At 39.6% G+C, this 25,853-nt stretch overlaps 2 protein-coding genes across 4 annotated transcripts in view; one reads left to right on the forward strand and one right to left on the reverse strand.

Annotated features, from left to right (window-relative positions):
* On the forward strand, positions 1-24,190 carry taok1b (TAO kinase 1b). Of its 3 annotated transcripts, XM_032575903.1 has the most exons (22): positions 1-165; positions 604-682; positions 9,081-9,340; positions 9,766-9,837; positions 10,208-10,309; positions 10,423-10,468; positions 10,565-10,661; positions 10,746-10,859; positions 11,300-11,391; positions 11,517-11,610; positions 11,852-11,933; positions 12,419-12,586; positions 12,777-12,983; positions 16,537-16,671; positions 16,748-16,984; positions 17,065-17,193; positions 17,300-17,383; positions 17,513-17,632; positions 17,711-17,950; positions 18,028-18,240; positions 18,979-19,161; positions 19,648-24,190. In XM_032575903.1, exons 3-22 carry the CDS (start codon positions 9,209-9,211, stop codon positions 20,146-20,148), a joined length of 3,048 nt encoding a protein of 1,015 aa, XP_032431794.1. In that variant the 5' UTR covers positions 1-165; positions 604-682; positions 9,081-9,208; the 3' UTR covers positions 20,149-24,190. The 3 variants fall into 3 exon arrangements, with proteins under 3 accessions (XP_032431794.1, XP_032431795.1, XP_032431793.1); XM_032575904.1 differs by lacking the exon at positions 604-682; XM_032575902.1 differs by lacking the exon at positions 1-165 and having other exon boundaries at positions 199-682.
* LOC116728108 (protein ABHD15) overlaps positions 23,900-25,853 on the reverse strand; it is a 5,529-nt gene continuing 3,575 nt past the window's right edge. The window contains exon 3 of the mRNA XM_032575905.1: positions 23,900-25,849. Coding sequence (XP_032431796.1) covers positions 25,132-25,849 — 718 coding nt within the window. The 3' untranslated portion in view covers positions 23,900-25,131. The remainder of the gene's footprint in view (positions 25,850-25,853) is intronic.

A 25,853-nucleotide genomic window follows, 5' to 3' on the forward strand; every position in this document is an offset into this window, starting at 1 on the left:
CCCTGGACCCAATATCGTGTTGACAAGTCATTATGTGAATGGCTCTCCCTCCGCACACCTCAGCTCGCCTCTGCTGGATGTCACAGCATCGCCTGAACTGGGAGACCAGGGACAGCGCTGCAGTCAGTCCCCGCATAAAGTGCAACACGATCCGCTCACGACCAGGTTAAATTCTTTGCTTCGACTCTGTTTTTTAAGAATCGGTCGCTTTCATTTTCAGTGGAAGGGAGGAGATTCTCTCCTCGCCGCCATTTTTAGAGAAACTTTGCTGGCTGCTGCCTGACGTTAGCAGCTAGCGGGTTTGGCCAGCCAGCTCCCAATGACAGTTAACGCTTGGCTGTCGTTAGCCAGCTCGCAGCTTAGATAGCCTTGCTTTGCTTAAAATTGTTGTTATTCCTGCCGCCCGTGCCCGCCAGCACAGGCGAAAAGACACGAATATCGTTAATGTGGAGAAACAGGGAAGACTTGAAGCCAGCTAGTCTGTTCTGTGCTTGGGTAGGGCAGTTATGCGGTTTGGTTAGCGAATTAGCATTGCTATCTTTACAACTAGCGAAATTCCCACTTTGATTTCTCTGAACTGCATTGGCTGTCTGTGATTTTTAGCCACCCCAGGCTGCTGCGGGCAGGGGGACTGAATTGTTCACCTAATAACTCAACTCATGTTGATTTCCCCATTTACTTGGTGAGTCTAATTTTTTTTTCCTATTAACGGTTGATGATTTTAGTTTTTACAACAGTTGTTTTTTTTTTCTTCGGAGGCTTGTTTTCAACGCCTATTAGCATCCGGGCTAGCCAGTCAGATTTACTGCTATTCGCCTGCTAATAGAAAGTTACTGTCACAACTTATATCTTGTTTCTCTTCGACATATTTCATATTTCTCAATTTCGGCTTGTGTGGTGATCAGTTGATTGTATAACAAATCTTTGTTTCTAATGTCAACGTGAATCGCAGTTAACCTAAACATGCAGAGACACGGGCTAAGGAGCTAATTGGAGATGTAAATAATGGATGCAGATCGCTTTATCAAATAAGTGTTAGCTGGATGCGGTTAGCTTGCTAATCCGCTTTATGCAGCGATCGTTGCAAGCCGTGCCACTCCCTCGGTTTTGTTGTTGTCCAGTGTAGCCTCACGCTAACGTCAAGTCCAGTTCGGCTCTGGATGTGTTTTGTTTGGTTTGGGAAGTTTTCTTATCCACCAGAGGTATTAATTGCTGTGTGCGATTAATTGGTGACATCGGTCCTGGCTCTCATGTATATGTCGCACATAAGTTTGGTGTTGTGGCTGTGTGTTTACAAGCAGCACAGGGCAGTGGAGGATAACCAATCAGTGCCCTAATGTCGCGTTAGAGCGACTGGCAGCGGATCCATCGGCAGCTGATGGCTGTTTTTTATGCGCTGACGTGAGTCGCATTCCTCAGCTTTGTGTGTTGATATTGCGTAACACGGGCTAGCACTCAGTAGGCTGCCCTTCTGCTGGCTTTATCTGGGACTTTTTGTCGCTGAAGTTATGCACAACACGGTGGATCACCTGCATTAGGAGCATTGTTAATATAAATCGTGCATGGCAATACGTTGGGATTTGTAAACAGAGGATGGAGGCAGCTTAAATGTTATGTCAGTGGCTGGATAACCTCATGTACCTGAACACCCACACCGTGTTCTGTGCGCTGGATGGATATAAACCCAGTGAAGCGAGCACTGCAGTATGAGCAGCTCACCTGTAAACGGGTTTAATGCAGTCTTTATGCTAAAGTTCTTTTTTTTTTTTTGGGCGATTTATACTCCTGTCATTTTTTTTCTTTCCATCACTGCGTGATTGCTTCAAGTACAAGTGCTTTCAAAGGCTCTAACTAAAGCCCCTTTTAACGTTTTAATGTTTTACTTGCCAGTTTTGTATCAGAGGGCGCTGAATATGGACAAACAGCATGATGGATTTAAGTGTCTCCCAGGAAAAATGGATTAGACTCTGGAATAAAGCCTACCCTGCTTTTATTTAGCCATTGATAGTCTGCCTCTGCAGAGCAAATTGCTCCACAGGATGAGCCTCATAGTTTCCATAATATATGTGATTTTTGCACAGCATTTATAAGGCACATTAATCTTAACCCTACTGCGTTTTCCATGGTTTTTCATTTCAGTTGTTGTGCCTGATGACTGCTTCATTGTCTTCTGGTTTTAATGGTGTTATTTACAGTGTAAAAGCAATGTTTTTTATTTTTAATTCAGTTTTTGTGATAAAAGCAAGCATAAAGAGCATTCTTATAAATTACATTATTCAGTGTAATTAAAAATACAGTTATAAAACCACAAAACCTTCTAGCGTAGTCAATATTTTTTGGCTTGAAATCCTTTTACTAAAATGTCAGTAGTTATTGGAGTCATCAGAATTATTATTTTTCTCTCAGTCTATGAAGCATAGAGTAGTAGAGTGATAATACTGTTTAAAAAACAAAACTGTTGATAAACTACAAGCAGCATATTTGTTAAGCATCTAGCTGCAGGCCAGCAACCACTTTGAGCTTGTTATTTATTGCTCTATGAATAGTACAACAGTAAAAATGTTTTTAGTCTAACTAGTCAGCAGTCAGTCTGGATTTTTAAGGCTTTGTTTTATACTCAAAACACTGATTAATGAATTCCAGATAACATTATTATACGGTAACAGTAACAATCAATGTGGAATAAGTAAGAATAATTGCAGCTTTTCTATAGGTAGATCATTTATGCAATTATTGTTTTGTACTTTTTGTGGAAACTGTGAAACCTTCATGTTAGTCGAGGCTTCAGTAACCTTGAGATACTGTGAAAACCTCTTAGGTGTTCATGTCCACATGTCTATTGGTTTAGACCATATTTGTACTTTTTTTTTCTTTGAATGACATAAATGTGACGCTTGGATCAAGGAAAAAAGTATCAATCAGATTCTTGTATTCTTTTTAGGCAGTTCAGGAAATATGCAGTGTAGAAAGTGAAATAATTATTTATAATTTGCTGTTTGATTTGCTTACTACATACTTTTTCACTTTACAGTGGGCATGGAAGATTGTAAAATTAGAAACTTTGAGTACAAAAAAAACATGGTTTCAATACATTAGCAGCAACAAGTAGGGAAGGGGCACCACTCTTTTAATGTATGTTCATTTAGGGCTGGAGAAGTAAGTCAATAACATTAAAGACAGGTGATCAAAATCAATAAATAACACAGCTGACAGAATTTTCAATAATTTCACTGAACTCCAATCCAGAACTGCACAGCATTCTGGGGGATATAGGCAGACAAAAGACTTCAGCTGCTCAATCGCTCATGGCTAGTTAAGCTATGTTGGTACCATCAATTCACTCTTCGGTTGCCTAGCAACAACCTGCTGAGTAATTTGCTCAGCAGCAGTTTCAGCTTTGCCACCGTGCCTCATAACTGCTTAAAAATAAAAAGCAACAGCAACAGAGTAGATTGAGAACTGTGGATGAAAGAAGAAAGGTCAAGCCACCAGTTAGGCAGGATTTCAGATATTTAAAACAAAAAACTAATCACTAATTATCTATCAACTGATATGATTCATTACGATATTGGAAAACTGTAGCAACTCGGGGACCTTTTAAATAAAATAACTTGAATCCATAGGATTTCAGTGAAATGAACATATTTGGAGTTTCATGTCCTGATGAAGGTGTTGCATTTTTTAACTCGGCTTTCTGCAGTCCAGACACAGTTTAGCACATTGGTGATTTTACAGTGGTGCCATTTATTTTAGTTGCAGGAAGGTGGAATGGAGCCCGGTGGTTGAAATGTAGTGGCTTAAATCCTCTTAGTGTTTGGTCACTTCTTTCCTCTCCCATCACAGTCGTGACTGTAGCTGCAGAAACTGGGATGTGTCACTTTTTTGAATTTGGGGCGGGGGTGCTGGAGAGTTTTGACTTCCTCCCTTCAGTCAAGTCAACAATCTGTAATCAGTCTGAGAAGCAAGAGCGTGGACGCCCCACCCTCCATCTTGGGATAGAGATGTAGTGTGTGTGGGTAAGCTGTTTGGATAACAGCTCTCACGTAGGTCCTGAAATTAAGATTTTCTCTGAACAAACAGCTGTAACGTTGCTGTGTTGCTTTTATTGAGCGCCTGCCTGATGATCAGTGAGTAATCCTACACCAACACTCGGTTTATTGATTGATGCCAGTACTGCTTGTGACTGGTGTTTCTTTTTTCTTTTTTGCTTTCTTTTTTTACAATTGAACAGTTAAACATGTCGTTTATTCATTTTACTAAACTCTTAAATGGGTTGGAAACACGTAAATAATGTAGCTTCTGTTTATAAATTAATATATTTTGCAATGAGAAGCCAGGAAATATTTCATGTGCATCAAGGCCAGTTTCATGAAGCTGATCAGTTTAGAAGACGAACAACTTAAGTGCATTTCTGTTTTGAATTATTTAGTATTGCAGCATTAAGCATCTCTCAGTGAGCATCTGTAGGAAAGGGTGTGTAGATAATATAGTTTATATGAATGAATGAAATAAAACATAATCAATATACAGCTGTTAGTCTTTAAAAACATTATCACGCTTTCTGAAGAATTCTACTTGGTAACTTTTCATTAAAAACCAACTCCACAGTCTTAATATGTCAACATGCACAACATAGTTTGTCAAAGATGTGAAAAAGGCCTAAAATAAATCCATCTTTTGTTTGAAAAGCAGAAAACCAAAGCCTTGCATGTGAGCACATTTTTAAATAATTATTTCTTCAAAAAAATGTATTTTTGTTCTTCACCAGGTGTTGACCTCCCAGCTGCCAACTTTTAGGCATTTTAATCTTTTGTAACAATTCACAGTGAGGGAGACATCTTTGATGACTTGTTCACGTTAGATCTGTGGTTCTTAAATTTTTCTTTATAACAAGAACCCCTTCAGTAGCTGCTATCGTATCCAAAAGGTGCTTTTCTACATCCTTTGTTTCATGCCAAACCCACATCGATTTTGCCAAAAATCTGTCTTGGTCTCATTTGACCAAAGTACACGGCATCCTGTTGAAAGTCCCAGTGGAGTTGAACAAACTTGTTCACTCTTGTGTTGATGGGGCAGAAAGGGGGTTTTCCTGAAATCTCTTCCAAACAACCGGTTGGCTTTTACTAGCTGACTTATTGACCCTAACATGTCATTTTTTACTGCAGTTCTCTAATAATGAGTTCTGGATGGGTGTTTTTTATTACCTCTCCTACAGACTTGCTTGTTGTGTGTGGTGACAAGATAAAAATGGTTCCTTGTGCAACCTATTGGGCTGTTGCTAACAGAAAACAAGCCTCTGTGTCGCATTATATTTATATAGAAAGAAAAGAAGAAGTTGTAGATTTCTAAGTAGAGGTTCCTAGAAGCTCTGATCACGTTAAAATAATCAATAAAAATACTTTTTTTAAAGAGTCTATTCTACTATTTTTACCAATGATTTTGTTTCCAATTTTAGAATTAATAAAACATATTTTAAGGCTTTTTATCTTGTCTGCATCTGCAACAGTAGTGCTCTTATAATTAACATTGTGTAGTTGTGTCCAAAAACTTTGTTATAATTGCATCTAAAAATTAGATGTTACTCTAATTTCTAGAGTAGCATCTAAAAATTAGATGTAAATGTATGAGTAAATTCTTTAGACCAGTATTTTCTAATACTTTCGAAAACCCAGCAAATTTCAGAGTTGTTTATCCTTTGGCGATAATGTGAAGTTCTAATGAGATTCACTCTAGAAATCAATAAAAGCATTTATTTATTATCCACCTCTTCATGTCTTACTGACTCGTTCTCTGCGCTGCACCTTTCTCCTCTTCATCTTTTGCCTCTTCATTAGCCTCTTTGTTTATTTAACAGGACATAGAAAAGCAATTCACACAACTCATCAAATAATCATTTTCCTCTAGCTGTAAGAGGGGAAAAAATTCTGTGATTTTTATTTTGAACACACTGTTCCTCTGAGTAATTACACATGCATACACACACACACACAGCAGTTGGGCACATCTCTTCCAGATTTAGTCTTGTGACTTTGTGCTCAGTGTTCTGTTTCATTGAGTGTGTGACAAACAGAGAAATGGCTGATTGTGCTTTAGCTTTTTTTTCTTTTTACTCTGTATGAGTATAATCTCAAAGTATCATACTGTTTTTGCTTCATGCTGGCTCATAAACTAAAATCCAGTGACCTTAGGACATAAAAGCAAAAGATGAGGATGTTTATCTGAAAGGGTAAGCAGCTAGAAAAAAATGAGGTTTTTAATTGGTCTCCTGCAGAGTTGCAGTCAAGCCTAATAAGGCAATAACATTCTTTATTACTAAGTTTTCAGTGATTAATACTGGGTAACAGAACAAGATCAAAACTATTAAAACTAATATTATAGTGTGAGTAAAAGTAATCAGATTCACAAACATAATTAAAGGATGCAGTAGCGATTGAGGTCAGCAGATTTTCTTACTCAGCTCTGATGCTGAATTTTGTTTTCCTTAGTTTTGATTCTGGGAATCTCTTCAAAAGATAAAACCACATCTAAAGGTTACGGCAGGGAGAAGTCTGGCAGATGAGAAGATTATGCTCTGAAATTCCCAAATATATTTTAGGCTTTTTTTTGAGGCATTAAATATTTTTAGTCATGAGGACATTTTTAATAATATCAAGGAGATTTTTAATAATATCTATACTGTATTCTGGTGTTTTATTTAATGTGTCATTTTCAATAAGTACAAGGAAATATTGTGTTTTTCAGCTTGTAATGTTGTTTGCGTGTAGGCATAAGGGGAAAGGTATGCAGTATGAATAGGACATAACATCTTAAGTATGAGGAAGTACCGTCTGGTTTTATCTGGAAAAACGTCATGTTTCAAAAACATTACAGGAAATCTTCACTCCTGACCATGTGTTGGCTTATTACCCAACTGGGCCTGTTGGTGACTATTATTGAAGGGTAATTTGAGCATTAGGCCAAACAGCCTTTTTGGGAGTTTTAGTGGCCCTTAAATTAATCTTAAATGAATAAGCTTTAATTTTATGGTAAAAGAGAAAAGTCAGTTCACTTTGTTGTGTTTTATTTTGCTCCAGAAAAATGTTGATGAGCAGGACTGGCAACAGGAGCTCAGATATCATCAAATGATGCTTTGGAGCACACTTTGAAATCTGAGAAGTTTAATGTGTTTTACCACTATGGGGTTCACTGCACATAGCAGATATCATTATAGTCCATCATTATGCAGTTCAAATAAATGGTGGCATGTCTATAAATGGGTGTCCACATTGGAATTTTACATTCAAGAGAAGAAACTTTTAAAGTTGTGAACATAGTAATTAGTTTTTAATTGGTTGAACTCCTGGAAAGAAAACGGGAAAGTAAAAAATAAACCAACTTGAGATTCATTTTATTTGGTGATCGATTAATACAACGCAAATTATTTTTATCTAGTGCTATGTAAAATATGTTCTCCCTGATGGACAGTAATTCCAGAATAGCTCAAAGATGACAAAAGAGTCTTTGTGGTTTCTTGTCTTAATGAAACCAAAATTTTGATCAGATACTTTGGATCTGATACATTGGATTTCACAAAATGTCATGTTTGCTTGGAAAAGAGCCCCCAAATATTCTATGTAAGGTATTATTTTTGTGTCCCATCCACCTCACTCACCGGTGCCAGTCAGAAGGTTGTCAGAAATTAATTTATTGACGTTTACTTTCAGAGTTGTTTCCTGAAATGCTAAGCTAGCATGTTTACTCTCTGTTGTGATATGACTCATTGATAATTTCACTCTCTGTAACCTTAGTGTCAAATTATCAGTTTGAAGGTACTTGTGGTCCACAATTTTTTATTATTAATACCAAGATATTTTTTTAGATTTTTTTTTTTTTTTTACTTTGTCAATAATTAACACCAATAAAAAAATAGACTGTGTACTGGGATTCTCTTTTGTGTTTTCTATGATATGATCTGTAATCATTCCCTAGAATAATATATGGATGACTTTTTTTTAAAGTACACCTGCTGTTTACATGCTCTAGTCTGCATGTAAACAATTTAAACTAGCAAAACAATTTAGTTGATTAAAGGACAGTTTTTTGTGTTGTACTTAGCATTGTCCACTTTTTGCAAGATTTAATTGTTTTATCTTTAAAATAGATAACCTCAGTGAAAATCTCACTCTATAATTAAAGAAACTAAATAAATAAAGTGTGTCTGCAACCATCACCTGTAATGTTCTTGAATTGTGGTACTTGGCCATTTAAAATCATCCAGAGGGCTGTGAATGGTCCACAGGCCACACTTTTAACCCCTCTGGTGTATAGTGGGCGTTGGCATGTAAAAGGTACCCACATTTTCTCAGAATATGAATAATATCCTACAGAGTTTATGTTATAACTGGAGGAAAGTTGATGAATTGCATTTAGAGAAGAGCTTGCATTCCTATTCATCTTGCTTCTCATTACTGTGGGCCGCCTCCTTGTTGTGGACACTAAATCAATCCTGCGATATTTGCATTGCCCCAGTCACGCCGGTAGCTTACAGATCTGGAGTAATTGCTGAAGCAGTCTAAACAGATGCGTTAGTGATGACTCTGTAGTTAGTTCATCATGCTATTGTCAGCAGCTGGAAGAATAACCAGCTATTTCAAATATTCAAAGAGCTGCTGACATTTCTGAGGAAACTGTTTGTTGTTTACTTTGATTATCTGAAGAGCTGATGCAGAATATATCAGGACTTCCTACAGCCATGCTTTCTCACGACTTGTTAATCATTGCATTGGAAGTATTTATGTGAAGCTGGTTAGGAAAAACATCATCATAAAGATGTTAGAATGTCATTGTCAAACTGAGGCATCAGCCCAGTTTTTTGGCGTAAGCAGTTTGAGTTTAAGATGAAGAGATGTTCTGTCTGACTATTCTCACTGTGGATCACACCTTTTTGTTTGTTTTTTTTATCATCTCCGTTCAAATGCTGGCTTACTGACTCATCCTGCATATCTCCCTCTTTCTGTGCAAAATGAATGTTTTTTGTTGTTTTCTTATTCCTCTTTGCCTTTTCTCACACCTCAATCCTCCTTTATCTTCTGTCTGTCCAGGTGCCCATGCGCTGACTTCCTCAGGCTCCCACATAGCTGCAAATGAATCTTCAGCTGCTTTGGTATAGCTCTGCGCCCAGATAGTCCCATCCCCTCTGTGCGGGCGATACGGGACTACGTAGACCAGGATGCCTTCCTCTGTGAGGGCGGGGAGTCTGAAGGATCCGGACGTGGCCGAGCTGTTCTTCAAGGAAGATCCAGAGAAGCTTTTCTCTGACCTCCGAGAGATTGGTCATGGCAGCTTTGGGGCTGTCTATTTCGTAAGGCAACAATTATTTACACCCCCTGTACTTTGTGTACAATTTACTTTATCTTAGCAGTAAAAGCTTCTATTGAATAGGTATTTTACCTGCCAAATTAAGCCAATAGGGGACCCAAACACAGCCTATAGCGTGTTTTCCATACATTACTGTTTTAGATTTTAGCAGATAAGTGTCGCAGGAGAAACTATTTCCTGTTCAGTAAAGCTTGACTGATCTAATCACATCCGTCCATGAAGGAGTTTAATTACACCAAGTTTCTGTGACTTTCCTGATGTTTCACAGCTGACTGCAGTTTCTAAATGATCCTTACTCTGTTGGCGCAAACAAGGACCTTCTTGTTGAGCTTAATGTACAGAAAGTTATAGGTCAAACACATGTTTCGTTTGAACTGCGAATCAACAGATGTGCTTTTTGTTTCCCAGGCACGGGATGTGCGAACAAATGAGGTGGTGGCAATTAAAAAGATGTCCTACAGCGGCAAACAGTCTAACGAGGTAAGACACATTTCTTTTCTTTTTTTTTTTTTTTGTTACACAATCTATTTTCATAAATAAAACAAGGATATTGGGCACTCTGGAAAGATATGAAATTTTCCAGGTCTGAGTAAATATATTAAGATGACACAAGAATGAAGAAAAATATTTAGATTTCCAGACATTAAATGAAAATGTAGAAAATCTCAGTTTGTTTCACCAATTGAAGTTCGGATTAAGTGCAGTGCTGAGGTTTGAGATGTCGCTTTGTATCTCCCAAAGTTGACACCCATTTCTGCTGTATGTATCATATTGTTTTTGCTTCACGCTCCTGCAGCCATCTCTGAGCGGACAGCCGATAAAAGCGTTGAACCTGTTTTGTCTCCCGCAGAAATGGCAGGACATCATAAAGGAGGTGAAGTTTCTCCAGAGGATCCGACACCCTAACAGCATAGAATACAAAGGATGCTACCTTCGTGAGCACACAGCATGGGTAAGTTATTTATTTCCATGAACTGAATTTGATTAAAATGTCACCTTTTTGTATAATCAATCATTTATTGGTGTATGTGTGGAGGAATTGTTATGATCGATGCTTGTTTTTAGCTGGTGATGGAGTATTGCCTTGGCTCAGCCTCTGACCTGCTTGAAGGTGAGCTAAAGTAAAAAAAAAAGATTTCTGGCTGCTTGTTTACCCTGATTAGAAAGTCAGAATCATTACCTTTTAATATTTTTCATTCTGCTACAGTCCATAAAAAACCTTTACAAGAAGTTGAGATTGCTGCCATTACACATGGTGCTCTGCAGGGGCTGGCGTACCTTCACTCCCACAACATGATCCACAGGTCAGGGATTTCACATGATGCAGGTTTATTTGTGTTCACAGTACGTCACTGAATGGTCTCCGTCGCTCTGCTTTTATGTTTCAGGGATGTGAAAGCGGGTAACATCCTGCTGACTGAGCCTGGCCAAGTCAAGCTGGCAGACTTTGGCTCCGCCTCCATCGCCTCACCTGCCAACTCCTTTGTGGGAACGCCATATTGGTAAGTAAAAATAAGTTGCATGCACCTAAACTGCCTGCTAAGTTTGAACATAAATAAAAAAAGATTCTCCCCGCCCCCTATAAAAAATAAAAATAGTCTTTGCAGTTTATTTTGATCTCCACAGTAGATTTGACTGTAAAAAGGTAGTTACCTGTGTTTGCATATTCATGCTAAAGGTTACCAGCTCCTGTAGTCAAATCTGACTCTCCAGTTTCTCCTCACAGCAGCTTAAACTCCAAATTTAAATATTAACACATGTCAGTGGGAAATATGGTGGAAAAGAACATCTTAACTTTGCCACAAAAAACCTGTTTTGTTTTTTGTGTGTGTGTTTCTTTAAATTCTGTCACATAAAGATAAAACAAAGGATGTCAAACAACAATGTGTGATGGAAGTATCTCATAGATTTATTGTGAACTCTGATTTGTTCTTTTCCCCAGGATGGCCCCGGAGGTGATTCTAGCTATGGACGAGGGCCAGTATGACGGGAAAGTGGACGTCTGGTCCTTAGGCATTACCTGTATAGAATTAGGTATGTCACAACACTTCTTTAGTGTAGACCAGCAGTTCTCAAAGTGTAGGACGTGTCCCTGAGGAGCTTTATTTGATATTTTCACCCTGTAACTTAGGTATGTTGTCTGACCATTTCTTTTTCAGCGGAGAGGAAGCCTCCATTGTTTAATATGAATGCAATGAGTGCCTTATACCACATAGCGCAGAATGAGAGCCCCACACTGCAGTCCAGTGAATGGTGAGCACTGTTTTTTATTTTTATCTTCATGTATGTAAATAAGTAAAATGATTAATAATGAAAACAGAAAGGAACAATGTATGTGCTGAACTTATTAGATCAAAGCATCTTTGCACTCAAGAGTACTTGTGTTTGCATTTTATTGTCGTCACTCAGGGAAACGTTGTATTTTTAGTGTTGATACTTTGATTTGATAGATTCTGTTTAGTTTTGACCTTCTGTCTTTTCACCTTTATTCCAGGACGGATTACTTTAGAAACTTTATTGATTCTTGCCTTCAGAAAAATCCTCAAGACAGGCCACATTCTGACGACATGTTGGGTGTAAGTACACACACAATCAGTACGATTTTACACTGTTGATAAATATTTTTTTTCCCTGTTGGAAGGCTTGCTCTCTCTCATTCTCTTCCAGCTTTAATGCACTGCACATGTGTCATAGAAACTACAGTTTTCTTTTAAAAAGCTTCTTGTGTCTTTCTTTGAGTTGATTTTAAACACCACACTGAGACCTGACTTTGAGTCTTCTTCACTCATTCATTCATCAGAAAAAGATCTTTGATTTTTTTTTTGTAATCTTTTGGTCATTGGTCAGAGCTAAACTGAAAATCTGCAAGTGATTTATTGATTCTTCTTGAATTTTTATCTGCTTTCATCATTAGAAACAATTTGTGCCTTAAGATTTTGGTGTTTAACTTGGTTTTATCTTTGTTCTATTATTCCTCACTGTCATTTGTCCTACTTGGAGTTACTGTGACTCGTGTATTTATTCCAGTTTATTTCTCCTTCCTTGTCATTCTGCCCTCCAGCACGCGTTTCTCCAGCGTGAGCGTCCAGACTCTGTGTTGATGGATCTCATTCAGAGAACCAAGGATGCAGTTCGGGAGCTGGACAACCTGCAGTACCGCAAGATGAAGAAGATCCTCCTTCAGGAGGCTCACAATGGGCCCACCACTGAAGCCCAGGATGGAGATGAGGTCCGTTGGAGGATTTTGTTTCTGAAGCTCTGTATTTGCTCCTTCATTTAGAGCAAATAATTAAGCATATGCTGGTTTCTGTGCATGTCTGTCCCTCTTTGTACTTTCTGTGCCTCTTGGTCTTTCTTTTGTCTCTTCTCGCTCTCTCTCCCTTGCTTTCTATCCGTGTGCTCTGTCCGCTCTGCTACAGGACCTGGAGCTCGGCGGAGGTCGCACAGGAACGGTGAACAGCGTTGGCAGCAATCAGTCCATCCCCAGCATGTCCATCAGCGCCAGCTCCCAGAGCAGCTCTGTCAACAGCCTGAACGAAGCAGCACAGGACAGCCGCAGTGAGCTGGACCTGATGGACGGAGACCACACCGTCATGTCCAACAGCTCCGTGATACATGTCAAACCGGTGGGTAGAGGGACACTAAACTTTGTTAAATCGTCTTATAACCTCAATATACATATTGGAAATTCTGATCTCCAATGAACACAGGATGTATTTAACAAGTAAAAACTGTTAAACAGTATGTTTACCTCTTTGGACCCAAGGTTCATACTCTCAAAAACTGAAAGTAGGTCCTAGGGACGTCATTTTAGGATAAATAGCTGAATTTCTGAAATGTTAAGATTTTTCATAGAATAGAAAAGCATCTTAGGCCTTAAGAGAGCTCTTAACATGTCAAAATGTCAGGTGTAGTGAGGAAAACCTTTACTGAACCAAAGAATGTCTTAAGCAACAAATATGGCAGGAAGTAAATATTCTCTATAAAATGAAAAGGGCTGTACAGACAGCAAGTGCTGTACGTTAATGCTGAATGGCAATTTATTCAATTTGTCATAGTTTTATCATTATGACACACTCTTCTTAATCCAGTCTAGATTGTACATTTAGTTGATTTCTATCAACTGATTACTGGAGGCATATTGGTGCTTTTATGTCTTATTTTGCTTCCAGTATCATCCAACCAAACCTTATTGATTTAAGACTCAAGAAGTAAAAGTTATATTTAATTTCTATTGTTAAAACCATGTAGTTTAGATGATGAGATACGAGTTTTCTTTTTTTGGCGACATTTGGTCCACACTCCTTACTTATTGGTGGCCATAATGCTCCATAACATTGTTTGCCAACCACAATTAAAAAACAAGTAGAAGAAGAATAAAAAAACAATCTCTGTTTCTAGAGGACGGCATCACACCTAGCAACGGGGTCTAACACCTTTCTCACCAAGGTATTATTTCTGTCATCTCCTCGCTCAGAGTGGCTCTCAGCTGACTGAATCGCTGCTAAGCTGCAACTTATTGGCAGGAATTTTTAGGCTAAGATGGGAGCGCTCTGTGATTCTTTGAGAGTACAAGCCCAAATTTGTAGAGTGCAAGAAAAGTAGTCGCTCTCTTGGCAGATGTAGATATTTGAAGGTGATCGGCTCTGACAATGAACTACACTGTTTCCATTTTCCAATGCCAGATTGAACTGCACCTTATCAACCCATCTGCTGTGTTCCTTGGTCCTTATCGTATTTCTTCCATTTTTACAATTATGCAATATTTTATGTTTGACTATCACAGAAATGCTTGATAGGAAATCTTGCGATGGTGATAATTTTGGTAAATATTGGAGTGACGATATGAGTTGCCACATTGCCTCCAGCGCTGCCTGGACCTTTAGTGTTTTAGACACTTCCATCTGTGTTTGGTGTTGGTAGCAACAGCAATGACACTCCATCCAACAGGCCTAATATAATACTGACTTTGTTTATAATGTGCTAGCCAATAAATGTTGGATTTCTAAATGCAAACTGATGAGATGACTACATATCTGTAACATGTTGAGCAGCCTTTGCCTCTTAGTTAAAATCCAGATTAAATTCTTTGAATTTTATTGTCAAGGCTTGACAATGTGGAAAAAATTTAAGTTTTAATATTTACAGTATGTAAACTGCTTTCAGTGGAGAGAGTTTATTTTGTTCTTACTAGGGCTGCATCTTCTTTTAATTATATTTCTTTAGTGTTCTTTTATTTATCAAATATTGACTTCACGTCTTCACTTTAAGGCTTAAGAAAGAACCTAAAATAAAAAATAATTTCCAAACAAAATGGAAATGTTGCTTTTAGTGGCTGTTTTTTTTTCTGCCATTTTTTGTTTCCATGAATAATTTGGGCACAGAGACCGATGTGAAATGTTTGTCACTTTGTGTCTCAGTCTTCAGTTTAGCCTACATTATCTGTCCTGTTGTGAAAAGCTAATGGCTCTGTAATGTCCGCCCACTCGTGGCCTGTTCTTTCAAACAAGGTGATGCTAGAAAATCAGAGCTGTGCATTGTCGTCGTTTCAGTCCAGGCTTTTTGTAGCTCCACAGCAGTAAATTGTTACACAATATGTCTCAAAATGCAACAGTTTCCATGCGGTGCCTTTACAGAAGTCTTCATTCGTCTAGAAGTTTTTCTCTTTTTGTCTTGTTTGAACTAAAGGTGTCGATATTTTGGTGGCTTTGATATAATAAATCAAAACAAAAAAGCATAGAATTGGATCAGAATAGATTAAAAAAAATTACAAATAAAACCTGGAAGGTGTGATGTGCTCCTTTTTAATCTAACACCTCTAGAGAAAATAATAAACTCTTGTGAAGCTAATTGCCTTCAAAGTCTGTTAATTAGTAAATAGGATCCACCTGCGTGTAAGTAAATCTATAAATCCAGCTGTTGTGTGAAGGCCTCCAACGTTGGATGAAAATGAGAACAATTTGAATCATTGACGTTTGGAACGTCACACAGCGCTGTGCAGTTTGTTCACAGAACCAACTGCAGTGTAGCTAAGCTAACATCGTAGCTAAGCTAACAGGCTTGGAAAGGAACATTAAAGGTAATTCAGTCATTTGATTGAGGTGTGTTGGACCAGAGATCTAAAAGTAGCAGGACACCAGGCCTCGTCGCCTGGATTGATGATTTGTTTTGCCCCATTTTACCCTCGATTCCCAGTTGGGGAAACTTCTGCATCAGTTTACAGTAATGAGGGCAAGTTGGCACAAAAATCTGTTGACATGAGAGAGACTGAATGAATCCTATTCGCCAAGTTAGTGGGGGAATTGATCAGACCCCACCTCAGTCATACAAACATGTTTGAATGTTTGAAACCAAATAGTGATGAAAGAAAGCAAAACCTAAAATAACAGAAAACCCCTTAAATATTTAGGACTATAATGTAGTAAATAATGGAAGATGTTTATTAAAATAAACCAAGCAATCCAAGTTTTGAGTAAAGAAGTAAATATATTCTTAAATTAAAAATTGTCAGCAAAATAAATGTGTTTAGTTTAGGCTTAATTTAGAGAATTGACATTTCTGAATTTTTTTCAAGTTGTAATCAAGTTAATTATCACAAATTCACAAATACACTTTATTTATGCAGTTCAGTCCAAACAATATACCAGCAACCTAACATGGAAAAAAGATTCCTCCCAAACATTCAATACGAGGCAACACTATCCAAATAAAACTGTCTTTTGAGACATTTGTGGGTTAAACCTAAAGTGTTTTTAATTGCTTTGTTTATTTTATGGGGAGAGTTACAGAAATACAGTTTGATTTCTCAGAACATTCTTTAGTAGAACCACTTACTGCTTTGTTTGTTTAGCCTGTGAAAGCTGAAGAAATATGAATGTTTTAGTGGGCCACTGCATGGCTGAGATTATGTAATTAGTTAAATTTATTGAGCACATACATCTATTCATCATCGTCTGCACCAGCTTATCCTTGAAGAGTTGTGGTCACAATTAAAATTTTCTGAGTATGACTTTTAGGAGCCAGCAGAGGGCGCACTAACCTTAAATTAGGTAGTTTTGGAAATTTGGCATGTCAAAACGAAATGCTACAGTAATCTAAATGTGTTTTTATATATTGTGTAATACTCTTATTCATAGTTTCTAAGCAAAAGGATGATTTTTATTTTTGCTCTTTATCCAGGAGGAAGAGGAGAGTCTTTCTGGGGAGCAGGCAGCCAGCAGTCAGCCCACTGAGCCACAGCCGGCACCAGCTCAGGCCCCGAGGAAGCACTACCGCAACAGAGAGCACTTTGCCACCATACGCACAGCGTCACTTGTAAGACCACCCTCTCTCTTCTTCTCCTCTCTCTCTGAATTCTCCTGCTGTTCTCATCATGGACGACGTCTTGCAGGTGACGCGTGAGATGCAGGAACACGAGCAGGACTCAGAGCTGCGGGAGCAGATGTCGGGTTACAAACGGATGAGAAGGCAGCATCAGAAGCACCTGATGGCCCTGGAGAACAAGCTGAAAGGAGAGATGGATGAGCACCGGCTGAGGCTGGACAAGGAGCTCGAGAGTCTGAGGAACAATTTCACTCAGGAGATGGAGAAGCTGCTGAAGAAACACCAGGCCGCACTGGAGAAAGATGTACGTAACCAAGCTGAAGCTAATTATTATGTTACAAGCCGTTATTTATGTTATATTTATTTATTTTTTATGTGATTTAGCTGAAGACATTTGCCAACGATGAGAAGAAGTTCCAGCAGCACATCCAGGTTCAGCAGAAGAAGGAGCTGAGCAGCTTTTTGGAGTCACAGAAGCGAGAATATAAACTACGCAAGGAGCAGCTAAAAGAGGTAACCCTTCAAATGCTTTGGTTACTTCTGATTATTATTGATCAGTTGGAATAATATGTCAATGTAAATGTTTATCCGGATGAACTAAATGATATTTGTATGACAGGAACTTAGCGAGAACCAGTCAACTCCCAAAAAGGAGAAGCAGGAGTGGCTGTCTAAACAGAAAGAAAACATTCAGCACTTTCAGGTGAGTACTGCAAAGGCACCTTGGAGATTATGTGCTTTTTAAAAAATAACGTAAAGGAAAAGCTCTGCAATGTTTGTCGGAGTTGAGTTCCTGTTTGTGTTTCATGATGTGTTTGTCCGATTATTGCAGGCGGAAGAAGAGGCCAACCTGCTGAGGAGACAGAGGCAGTACCTGGAGCTGGAGTGTCGGCGGTTCAAACGTAGGATCCTCATTGCCAGACACAATGTGGAGCAGGATTTGGCAAGAGAGGTACATAAAGGCATTTAAATATAAACGCCGCTTTTAGTTTATTTCTGTGTTTGAACGACCTATCACAACTCTTACTAGGAGCTGAACAAGCGGCAAACACAGAAGGACTTGGAACATGCGATGTTGCTCAGGCACCATGAGTCCATGCAGGAGCTGGAGTTCAGGCATCTGGCGACCATCCAGAGGGCGCGCGCCGACCTGATCCGGACCCAGCACCAGACGGAGCTCACCAACCAGCTGGAGTACAACAAGAGGAGGGAGAGGGAGCTGAGGCGCAAGCATGTCATGGAGGTCCGGCAGCAGCCCAAGAGCCTCAAGGTACAAGGATCAGCGCAGAGCTTCTTTTCTGAACAAACAATCAACCTAAAAACCAACTACTCTTCTTCCATCTTTAGTCCAAGGAGCTGCAGATCAAGAAGCAGTTCCAGGATACGTGTAAGACGCAGACCCGGCAATACAAGGCCCTCAGGAACCACCTCCTGGAGACCACGCCCAAATCTGAGCACAAGGCCGTCCTGAAGAGGCTGAAGGAGGAGCAGACCAGGAAGCTGGCCATCCTGGCCGAGCAGTACGACCACTCCATCAACGAGATGCTCTCCACCCAGGCGGTGAGCGTCTGCTTATAGCTTAACTGATCAAATCCTGAAACGGGAAAAAAATTCTTGATTAATCGGATTAATCTATTATTGAAAGAATCGTCAACTAATTTAGAAATCGCTTAATCGTTAACTAGAGGATACAGACTCAAAAAAATTGCCATTTGTTGAAAGAACACCACAGTCAGAGCAGTAATTAAACCAAAATTGTACAAAAAAATATATACACTTTGCATTTAAGATAAAAAAGAAAGCTTTCTGTGAATATGTTCTATCCAGATCTTCTCCAGCTTGTGAGCTTCACCTTTTACAATAATAAAAAAAAAAATACCTACACTGTAGTATTGTTGATTCAAGCAGAGAAAGCTGAGCTTAGAAGTATTGTTAGTAGTATTTTTTTGTTGCATATGCATTCTCTGCAACAAATGATCAAGCATTCACTAAATAAATGTTGTTCCATTTTAGGCAATAAAATGTTGTTTTTTTATTCAATTCAAATTACTTATATAGCGCCAATTCAAAACAAATGTAATCTCAATGCTCTTTACAAAAAATTATTTCAATTCAATTATACATATATGCATTCAAGTTATTTATTTTATCCGCTAAATCATCAGAATAATCAATAACTTAAGTAATGGACAGTTGCAGCCCTGATTTTTATGTATTTGTTGCTCGTTTACTATCAGGTGGATTAATGTGTCAGCACATGGTTTACTTCTTCTCTCTCTGTGATGCGGCCGCCCCCAGCTGCGGCTGGACGAGGCTCAGGAGGGCGAGTGTCAGGTTCTGAGGATGCAGCTGCAACAGGAGCTGGAACTTCTCAATGCCTACCAGAGCAAGATCAAGATGCAAACAGACGCGCAGCACGACAAGGAGAGGCGGGACCTGGAGCAGCGGGTGTCGCTGCGGAGGGCGCTGCTGGAGCAGAAAGTAAGCAAAGTTCTGCGTTTGTCGGGAAATTAATGAAGGTGCACGTTTGTGAACACTGCAAAAACACAAAATTTTACCAAGCATTTCTTGTGCAAATACTGTGGCACATTTGAAATAAGCAAAACTAGCTTACAAGTAGTTTTTCATCAAAAAATAGCGGCCAGTTTAAAGTCAAAATTATTGACTTGTTTTAAGTCAATAATTCCTTAATATTGATGAAAAAGTACATATTAGAAGTACTAATATATGGAAAAATTTCTTGTTCCACTGGTAGATTATTTCACTCATAGCTAACACTTTTTCATCAATATTAAGGAATTATTGACTCAAAACAAACTTCTGTTTGCTGGAAAGTTACTTATAAGCTAGTTTTGTTTTATTTAAGTGTACTAAGATATATGCAGTACAAACTAGACCAGAGATACTTGTTAGGTTTTAATGTTTTTTGTTCTGTTTTGTTAACCATATTTTTTTTCTCCCCCTCAGATTGAAGAGGAAATGCTTTCCCTCCAGAACGAGCGCTTGGAGCGAATCCGCTCGCTGCTGGAGCGCCAGGCTCGGGAGATCGAGGCCTTCGACTCGGAGTCGCTGCGGCTGGGCTTCAGCAACATGGTGCTCACCAACCTGGCCCCAGACTCACAAGGAGGCTGGGGGGGCGGAGGTGGTGGAGGAGGCCAAGGAGGTCAGGGGGGAAGCCAGTGGCCCGGAGGCGGTGGAGGAGGCAGCCATCACAGTCACCACCAGGGGGGCTCCAGTTCGCAGCAGCCCTGGGGCCACCCCATGCTTGCAGGTGGCCCGCCGCCCTGGAGCCTCCACCATCCCGGAGGAGGGAGTCAGAGAAGTAGTCAGGGAGGCGCAGGAGGGGTGAGGAACAGCCCGCAGGCTATGAGGAGGACGTCATCGGGGGGGAGGAGTGAACAGGGCATGAGCAGGAGCGCCAGCATCACCTCTCAGATCTCCAACGGTTCCCACCTGTCATACACCTAAAAACACAAGAAACACAGTCACTGTAACTAAAACACACACACAAAAACACGCACACTCACAAAGTGCATAGCACAGATAGGTCATATCCCACAATGCACCTGACCATGCAGACTGGTGAGACTGGCCAGTCTTTGGAAACCCATCAGAGCTGAAACCAAGCTGCAGCTTCTGAATGCCATTCCCAGCGTGCCACTGCAGCCAATCAGCTCCAATCAGCTCAGTCTGCGTTGCCATTCAGCCGCCATATTCACCTTAGAGTTTCACCAGAGAGGTCAGTTTGCAGCAGGTTCTATTATTTGTAAGGGACTATTTGATTGAGTCAGAAGTTTGCACAATAAATCTCCTTGTGAGGAAAAAGTTGCTGCTTTAACTGGAGTTACATAAATCCTGAGATCTTTAGCCTGAGATCCGGTCAAAACACTCAAAAAGACTGAAGTTATTGACGTGCTCTTAGATAAATGTTTGGAAGGCAGAAGAGTCGACAGAGTAGAGAAAATTTAAAGGAGGGAAAAATGAAAGTCGTGTGTTGGTATCAACTGGGGAATTTCCTATGCAGACAAGTCTGTGGAAGTTTGGATTTACTTTAAGCATTTTCCAGATTTAAAGAAGTAAAAAAGCTTTGAAAAATGTTTGATTTTACAGATTTTATTCCATGTTCTGTTTTCTGCAAGATAATTAAGAATTGAAGTTCATAAAAAAACACTTAAGTTGATTTTGATTAAATTTACAACTTGAATTGTTAATCAATTTGATTTTCATGGCCTTATGAAATAATCAAAATCAATTAAAAGTTATTTCCTTAAACTTCTGTTTTTCTAAAAGCAACTAGATTTAAAAAAAACTCTAAAAGAAATATAGGGGGTTACAAAGAGCCAGAGATTTATAGGTTAAAATAACACGCATTAAAAAATAAAAACAAAAATCTAAATGTGCTTTTTTTGGCTACTAAGTATTTTTGGAACAATATTTTAATCCGAATCTATGTTTTTTTTTAAACTAGGTTTGGACAAGATTACATATTTTGCAGAATATGTTTAAATGTCCAGAAAACCTTTGAAATTGGAGTCTGGAAAAGTTTCAGATTTTAAATAAGAAAGCCATGGCAACAGCCTGAGTGAATGCTTCGAGGTAGGAGTTATTTGTAGAGACTTGAGGCCGGTTTCCAATGTTTCGTCTTTGTCGACCTTTGACCTGCTTATACGGATCTTAGTCCATTGTCTTTGAGAACGACATTTAAAAACTGTATTTAAAGTATTTTGGTTTTTTTACCCAGAGCTCCTTATTTGTTTATATTCTCATGTTGTACTGTGAGAGAGCAGTTGTTGTACAACGGGGTTTTACTCATTTGAAGTTACTAATTTAAAGACAAGTTGGTGTGTCGCACTACAGAGACGGTAGTCATCACCTAAACTCAAAGATTTCCAAAAGGTCGACAACATTTCAAAGCAGCATGTTCCAGGACTTACTGAGGTTGTAAGGCCTAAAATGCAGAAAAAGTTTCATGTTTTCCTTTCACACTTCCTGTTATCTGTTGAAGTTGAGTCTGGTCAGTTTGCCTCTTCCTCAGTTGGACCAAATGTCCAACTGAGGGGTTGCAAAACTTAAAAAGTTGGGTAAAAAACAACCAAAAGAGCAAAAATACAAAATAATGTTGTCTCTAATGAGTATGATAAATTAGTCTCTGTTTTGCTTCTAACAGCTTTGTTTTACTTCAGAACTCCTCACTAATACCAAAAATGCACCTTTTCAGTGTATTTTTGTTACGACTTCCATACCACATGGTGTTGTTAGCATGAACGTGTAGCCTTTAGTTGTCCTGCAGTCAATGATTGGAAAAAGGTTGGATATCTAATGTTTGACCAGTCAAGTTTAACTCGTTTGTCTATGAATCTCTAGTTATTTAAGGAGTTTGGGTCAGACTGCTAGCATGCTAATTGTAGAAGTAGTTCGGGTCACAACTGCCCATTCCAGCACTGGATTGTATTTGTCGTTGAGTGCCAGAGAGTTTCAGCCAGTTTAAGCCACACAGCCAAGTAGTAGCAGCGATGATTGGCTCAGCTCCTGGGTTTCCACGGACCTCTGCCCACCCAGTCTCGCTCTGGCGGACGCTGTAGTTAGCCCACCGTCCCTCATGACGGGGATGGCGTTTCAGCAGTAGGTAACCACAACTTGAATAAAAGCCGGTGATCGCTCTTCACCTGTTAGCAGTAACTCCACAATGTCCTGAACGATGCAGTAAAAGCCTGTCGGCCTGTTTGGCGGGGTGCAGTCATAGCGAGTCGCACTTTGGCCATGGCCAACTCAAAATGTTACATCTGATTTCACACAAACACACATACAGATGCATGTACAGAGAAAGTGTAAAGGTTGTAATCCTTGATGGGAAAACGGCACACATTCATTGATAAAGGAGATGTAAATGCTGATTTAAAGTTTTTAAAAAAGGCCTCAGAGATAAAACAAACGACCATCTTGTCTGTCGGTTGGTGACTGCTGAATGTTTTTGCGGATCCATGAGGGGTGATGCTGGGATCTCCGCTGCTGTGCCCCTGCAGAGCCCCTCCCCCGGTGTGACACCCCGCTCTCTCACCCTCCGATCTGACCACCGATCTCCCTGCGTCCTTCCACCTTCGCCTCCTTCCCTCCTGTGTCTCTCGAGGGCCCTAAACCCGGGGGCCGCTCGCTGATCTGCAGGGAAAATTCGTCCCTCAGAGGAAGAAACGACGGACCAGGATATGTGCTGGTGTTTATATAAATCTATAAAAGAGAGAATTTTAGAAAAGATCCAAGTCTTATTGTGAAACTACAGATGGAATGTACAGTCAACATGTGAATATTGTACAGCCTGAAAATCTAGATGACAAATCGAAGCGAGATGAACCTGCGGTGAGGGCACAATGCTGTGGCTTTAGAGTTGCTGTAGTTTAAAAAAAAAAAAAAAAGGTGTTTGCTGAGTTTTCACCTGCCCCGTTTGCAGCTGTTACACTTTTTTTTTTGGCTGTGAACGAAAACACAGCTTTAGGTCAAATTGCCTTGTTGAAATGGCAACAATTTGTTCAAAAGTGTATGAGGAGGATTTTTTGCACATAATTAAAATATTTTTCTCCTTTAGCTCAGACTGTACACTGACAGCGTTAGACTCTAAAACCATTTAAATGCCACAAAACTTAATGCACTCTACACCCTGAGGTAGTTTCCAAAGTCATGCACAAGGCTCTGAAGTCCATTTAGTTTTTGGAAACTTTAGGTCATGTGGGATCCTCTGACATTACTCAGGCTTTAATCTTTGAGACTTGCATTTACACTTCCATCTAGAAATAAGCAACAAAAATTAGGCCCCCATTCTGTCAAAACATGCTAGTTTCTCAGTTTAGAAACTCAATGAGTGCTTTTCTTTATTCCCCTTCTCTTCATCTCTTTTGTGTTTTATTTTCCTTAAACTGTCTGCAGAGAGCCAAACAACCTGCAGAGGTTTAGATGTATTTACTATAGATTTTTTTTGTTTGTTTGTTGTTTTTTTCTTTTTGCAAGGCAGTGGGTGCAGAGTCTAGCTTTAGACGTTGGTCACTCCGAACTGGATCAGTTGCACTGATTGCACAAGTAGCTGACCAGTTTTTTGAGTCTACTGTGACACCCCGACCCCCTTCCTCCTCCCGAAGCGGGGGCGGGGGGCAGCTGCTGTTGGCGGAGAGTCGGTGGAAGGCCGGGTCACTTCTCTGTACAGTCTGTACATCAGTATTCCTTTTATTCTTCCTGTCATATTTGGTGAATCGTGCTGTTTTATTCTCCCTTGTCCACAGATCTGTATTAAAGTGTATAGTTTGTGCAAAAAAAAAAATTACAAATAAAAAAAGCTGAATGTTGCATAGCAGAAGAGAATAGATATTCATTCAGATGAAAAATAAGTGATTTAAAATGTATAAAAGTAACTCAGATGCAAAGTTTAGGGGATAAATGTAATATTTTGTTTGTAATTACTATTTTTTGTTGGAAGAGGGCTACTGGATAAAGAATCATCTGTAATAAAGTAATTTTAATATTTCTCTGTTGCATAGTGTGTATGTTGGCATCATTTTACAAAAACCTCAGTTTAAATGGCAGAATTTGTATATTATGACATGCTTATATTTATTTTTCTCACTATAGTTTTTAATATATTGGCATAAAAATTATATTTCTTGATCCTGATTGAAACTTGAGTAAGAGAACAAAATTTGGTGTCAAACATTTTAGCACTTTCCTTCACTGCCAGTGGCTTTACGTGTTTTTCACCTGGGTATGTACAATTTTATTTCATGAAAATTTTCAGTCTCATAAACTGATAATAAATGTAAAGGAAGTTGTATTTAAACATTAATCCATGGGGGGTAATTAATACTGACTTCACTGCAAAAACAAAATTTCCCCATGTTTTTATGCTCTAGTTTCTAGTGCAAATATGTTAGTACATTAGAAATAAGACAAAACTAACGTACAAGTATATTTTCTGAAGGTAGCAACGCTTGTTTTGAGTCAATAATTCCTTAATATTGATAAAAAAGTATTTCCCTTGAAAAAGTATTTCACGTATAATAAGACATGTTATCTGCTAGTGTAACTAATGCTTTTAGTTACTTTAAGCTACTTTTGTTTTATTTAAACTGTACTGAAATACTTGATGAGATTTGGTGCTTTTGCAGTGTGATATAAATACAGTGAAGCCATATTGTGACATGTAGTTTGTCTTTCAGAAACACTTTGACAGACTAAATCCTGCAGGCATCACCACCGTGAAACTGCGAAGCGTTGAGATGCCGTTCTGAAACAAAAAATCTCCAGACCTGAGAAGCACCACTGAGCAGTTTGTCCCTTCAGGTTCTAAATATTGGTCTTCAACACAGGAGGTGGAGAAACTCAACAAACATGACCCTGGACTGACCTTTTTGGATAAGAATTTATTTTTCTAGTTTTGAAAACCTAACGTATAAAATATCTGAAAATGTCTTATCGAGTGAAAGACCTCTTCCAGGTGAAGCTCTCTCCGTCCACATCGTCCACACTGCTCTGCCCTGCTGGCTGGGCTCTGGATCTCTTCATCATGGCGCCTCTCCTCCGACGAGGCATCGCTGCAGCGTTCATCTTGCTCTTCTGTCCTTTGACGCTGTTTACTTCCTGTTGGCCTTTCCAGCTTTTCCAATCCCTTTCTGCCTCTTTCAGGAAGTCAGACGCCACTCTTAGGAACTCCAGCACTGCGATATGACTCCAGATACCTTCATCCTCATCTTCACTTCTTGTCCTCCCTTCACCTGTCTGCCGGTCGGCGTCCAGGGCAAACCCGCAGTGCCCTCCTCTGTCTGTTAGCGCCAGCAGGAAGTAAGGGTTGCTCTGGAAAAGGGAAACGGGGAGCATGGAGGCTGGAGGGAGGAGAGGATCATCAGAGCTGCAGATGCAGAGCACTGGGACCGCCACCTCATCTGCATCTCTCAGAGGTTCATTCCTCCCCCAGTAGCTCTCCCAGTCCGCTGCTGGGTAAGCTCTTTCACCCAGAGCCCAGGCCGCTGCTGATGTTAGGCCCCTGAGGGAGGGAGATGAAGGGTTTCTCTCTGTGGATGGAGAAGCTTTCTCAGTGGGAGAGCAGAAAAGAGCTTCTTCAAAATCTCTGAGGCTGGAGGATCGGAGGGCAAGATCCACATCCAGGATTCCTCGGAGCGAACTGACATATCTAT

The sequence above is a fragment of the Xiphophorus hellerii genome, chromosome 11, assembly GCF_003331165.1.
Source record: "Xiphophorus hellerii strain 12219 chromosome 11, Xiphophorus_hellerii-4.1, whole genome shotgun sequence".
Taxonomy (NCBI): domain Eukaryota; kingdom Metazoa; phylum Chordata; class Actinopteri; order Cyprinodontiformes; family Poeciliidae; genus Xiphophorus; species Xiphophorus hellerii.

What these genes read in the sequence shown, in the direction of transcription:
- taok1b (XM_032575903.1), top strand. Translation starts at nt 9,209, where the DNA reads ATGCCTTCCTCTGTGAGGGCGGGGAGTCTGAAGGATCCGGACGTGGCC. An exon ending in ATTCTGACGACATGTTGGGT is followed by an intron (nt 11,934 to 12,418) that starts GTAAGTACACAC and finishes TCTGCCCTCCAG; the next exon opens with CACGCGTTTCTCCAGCGTGA. An exon ending in CCATACGCACAGCGTCACTT is followed by an intron (nt 16,672 to 16,747) that starts GTAAGACCACCC and finishes GACGTCTTGCAG; the next exon opens with GTGACGCGTGAGATGCAGGA.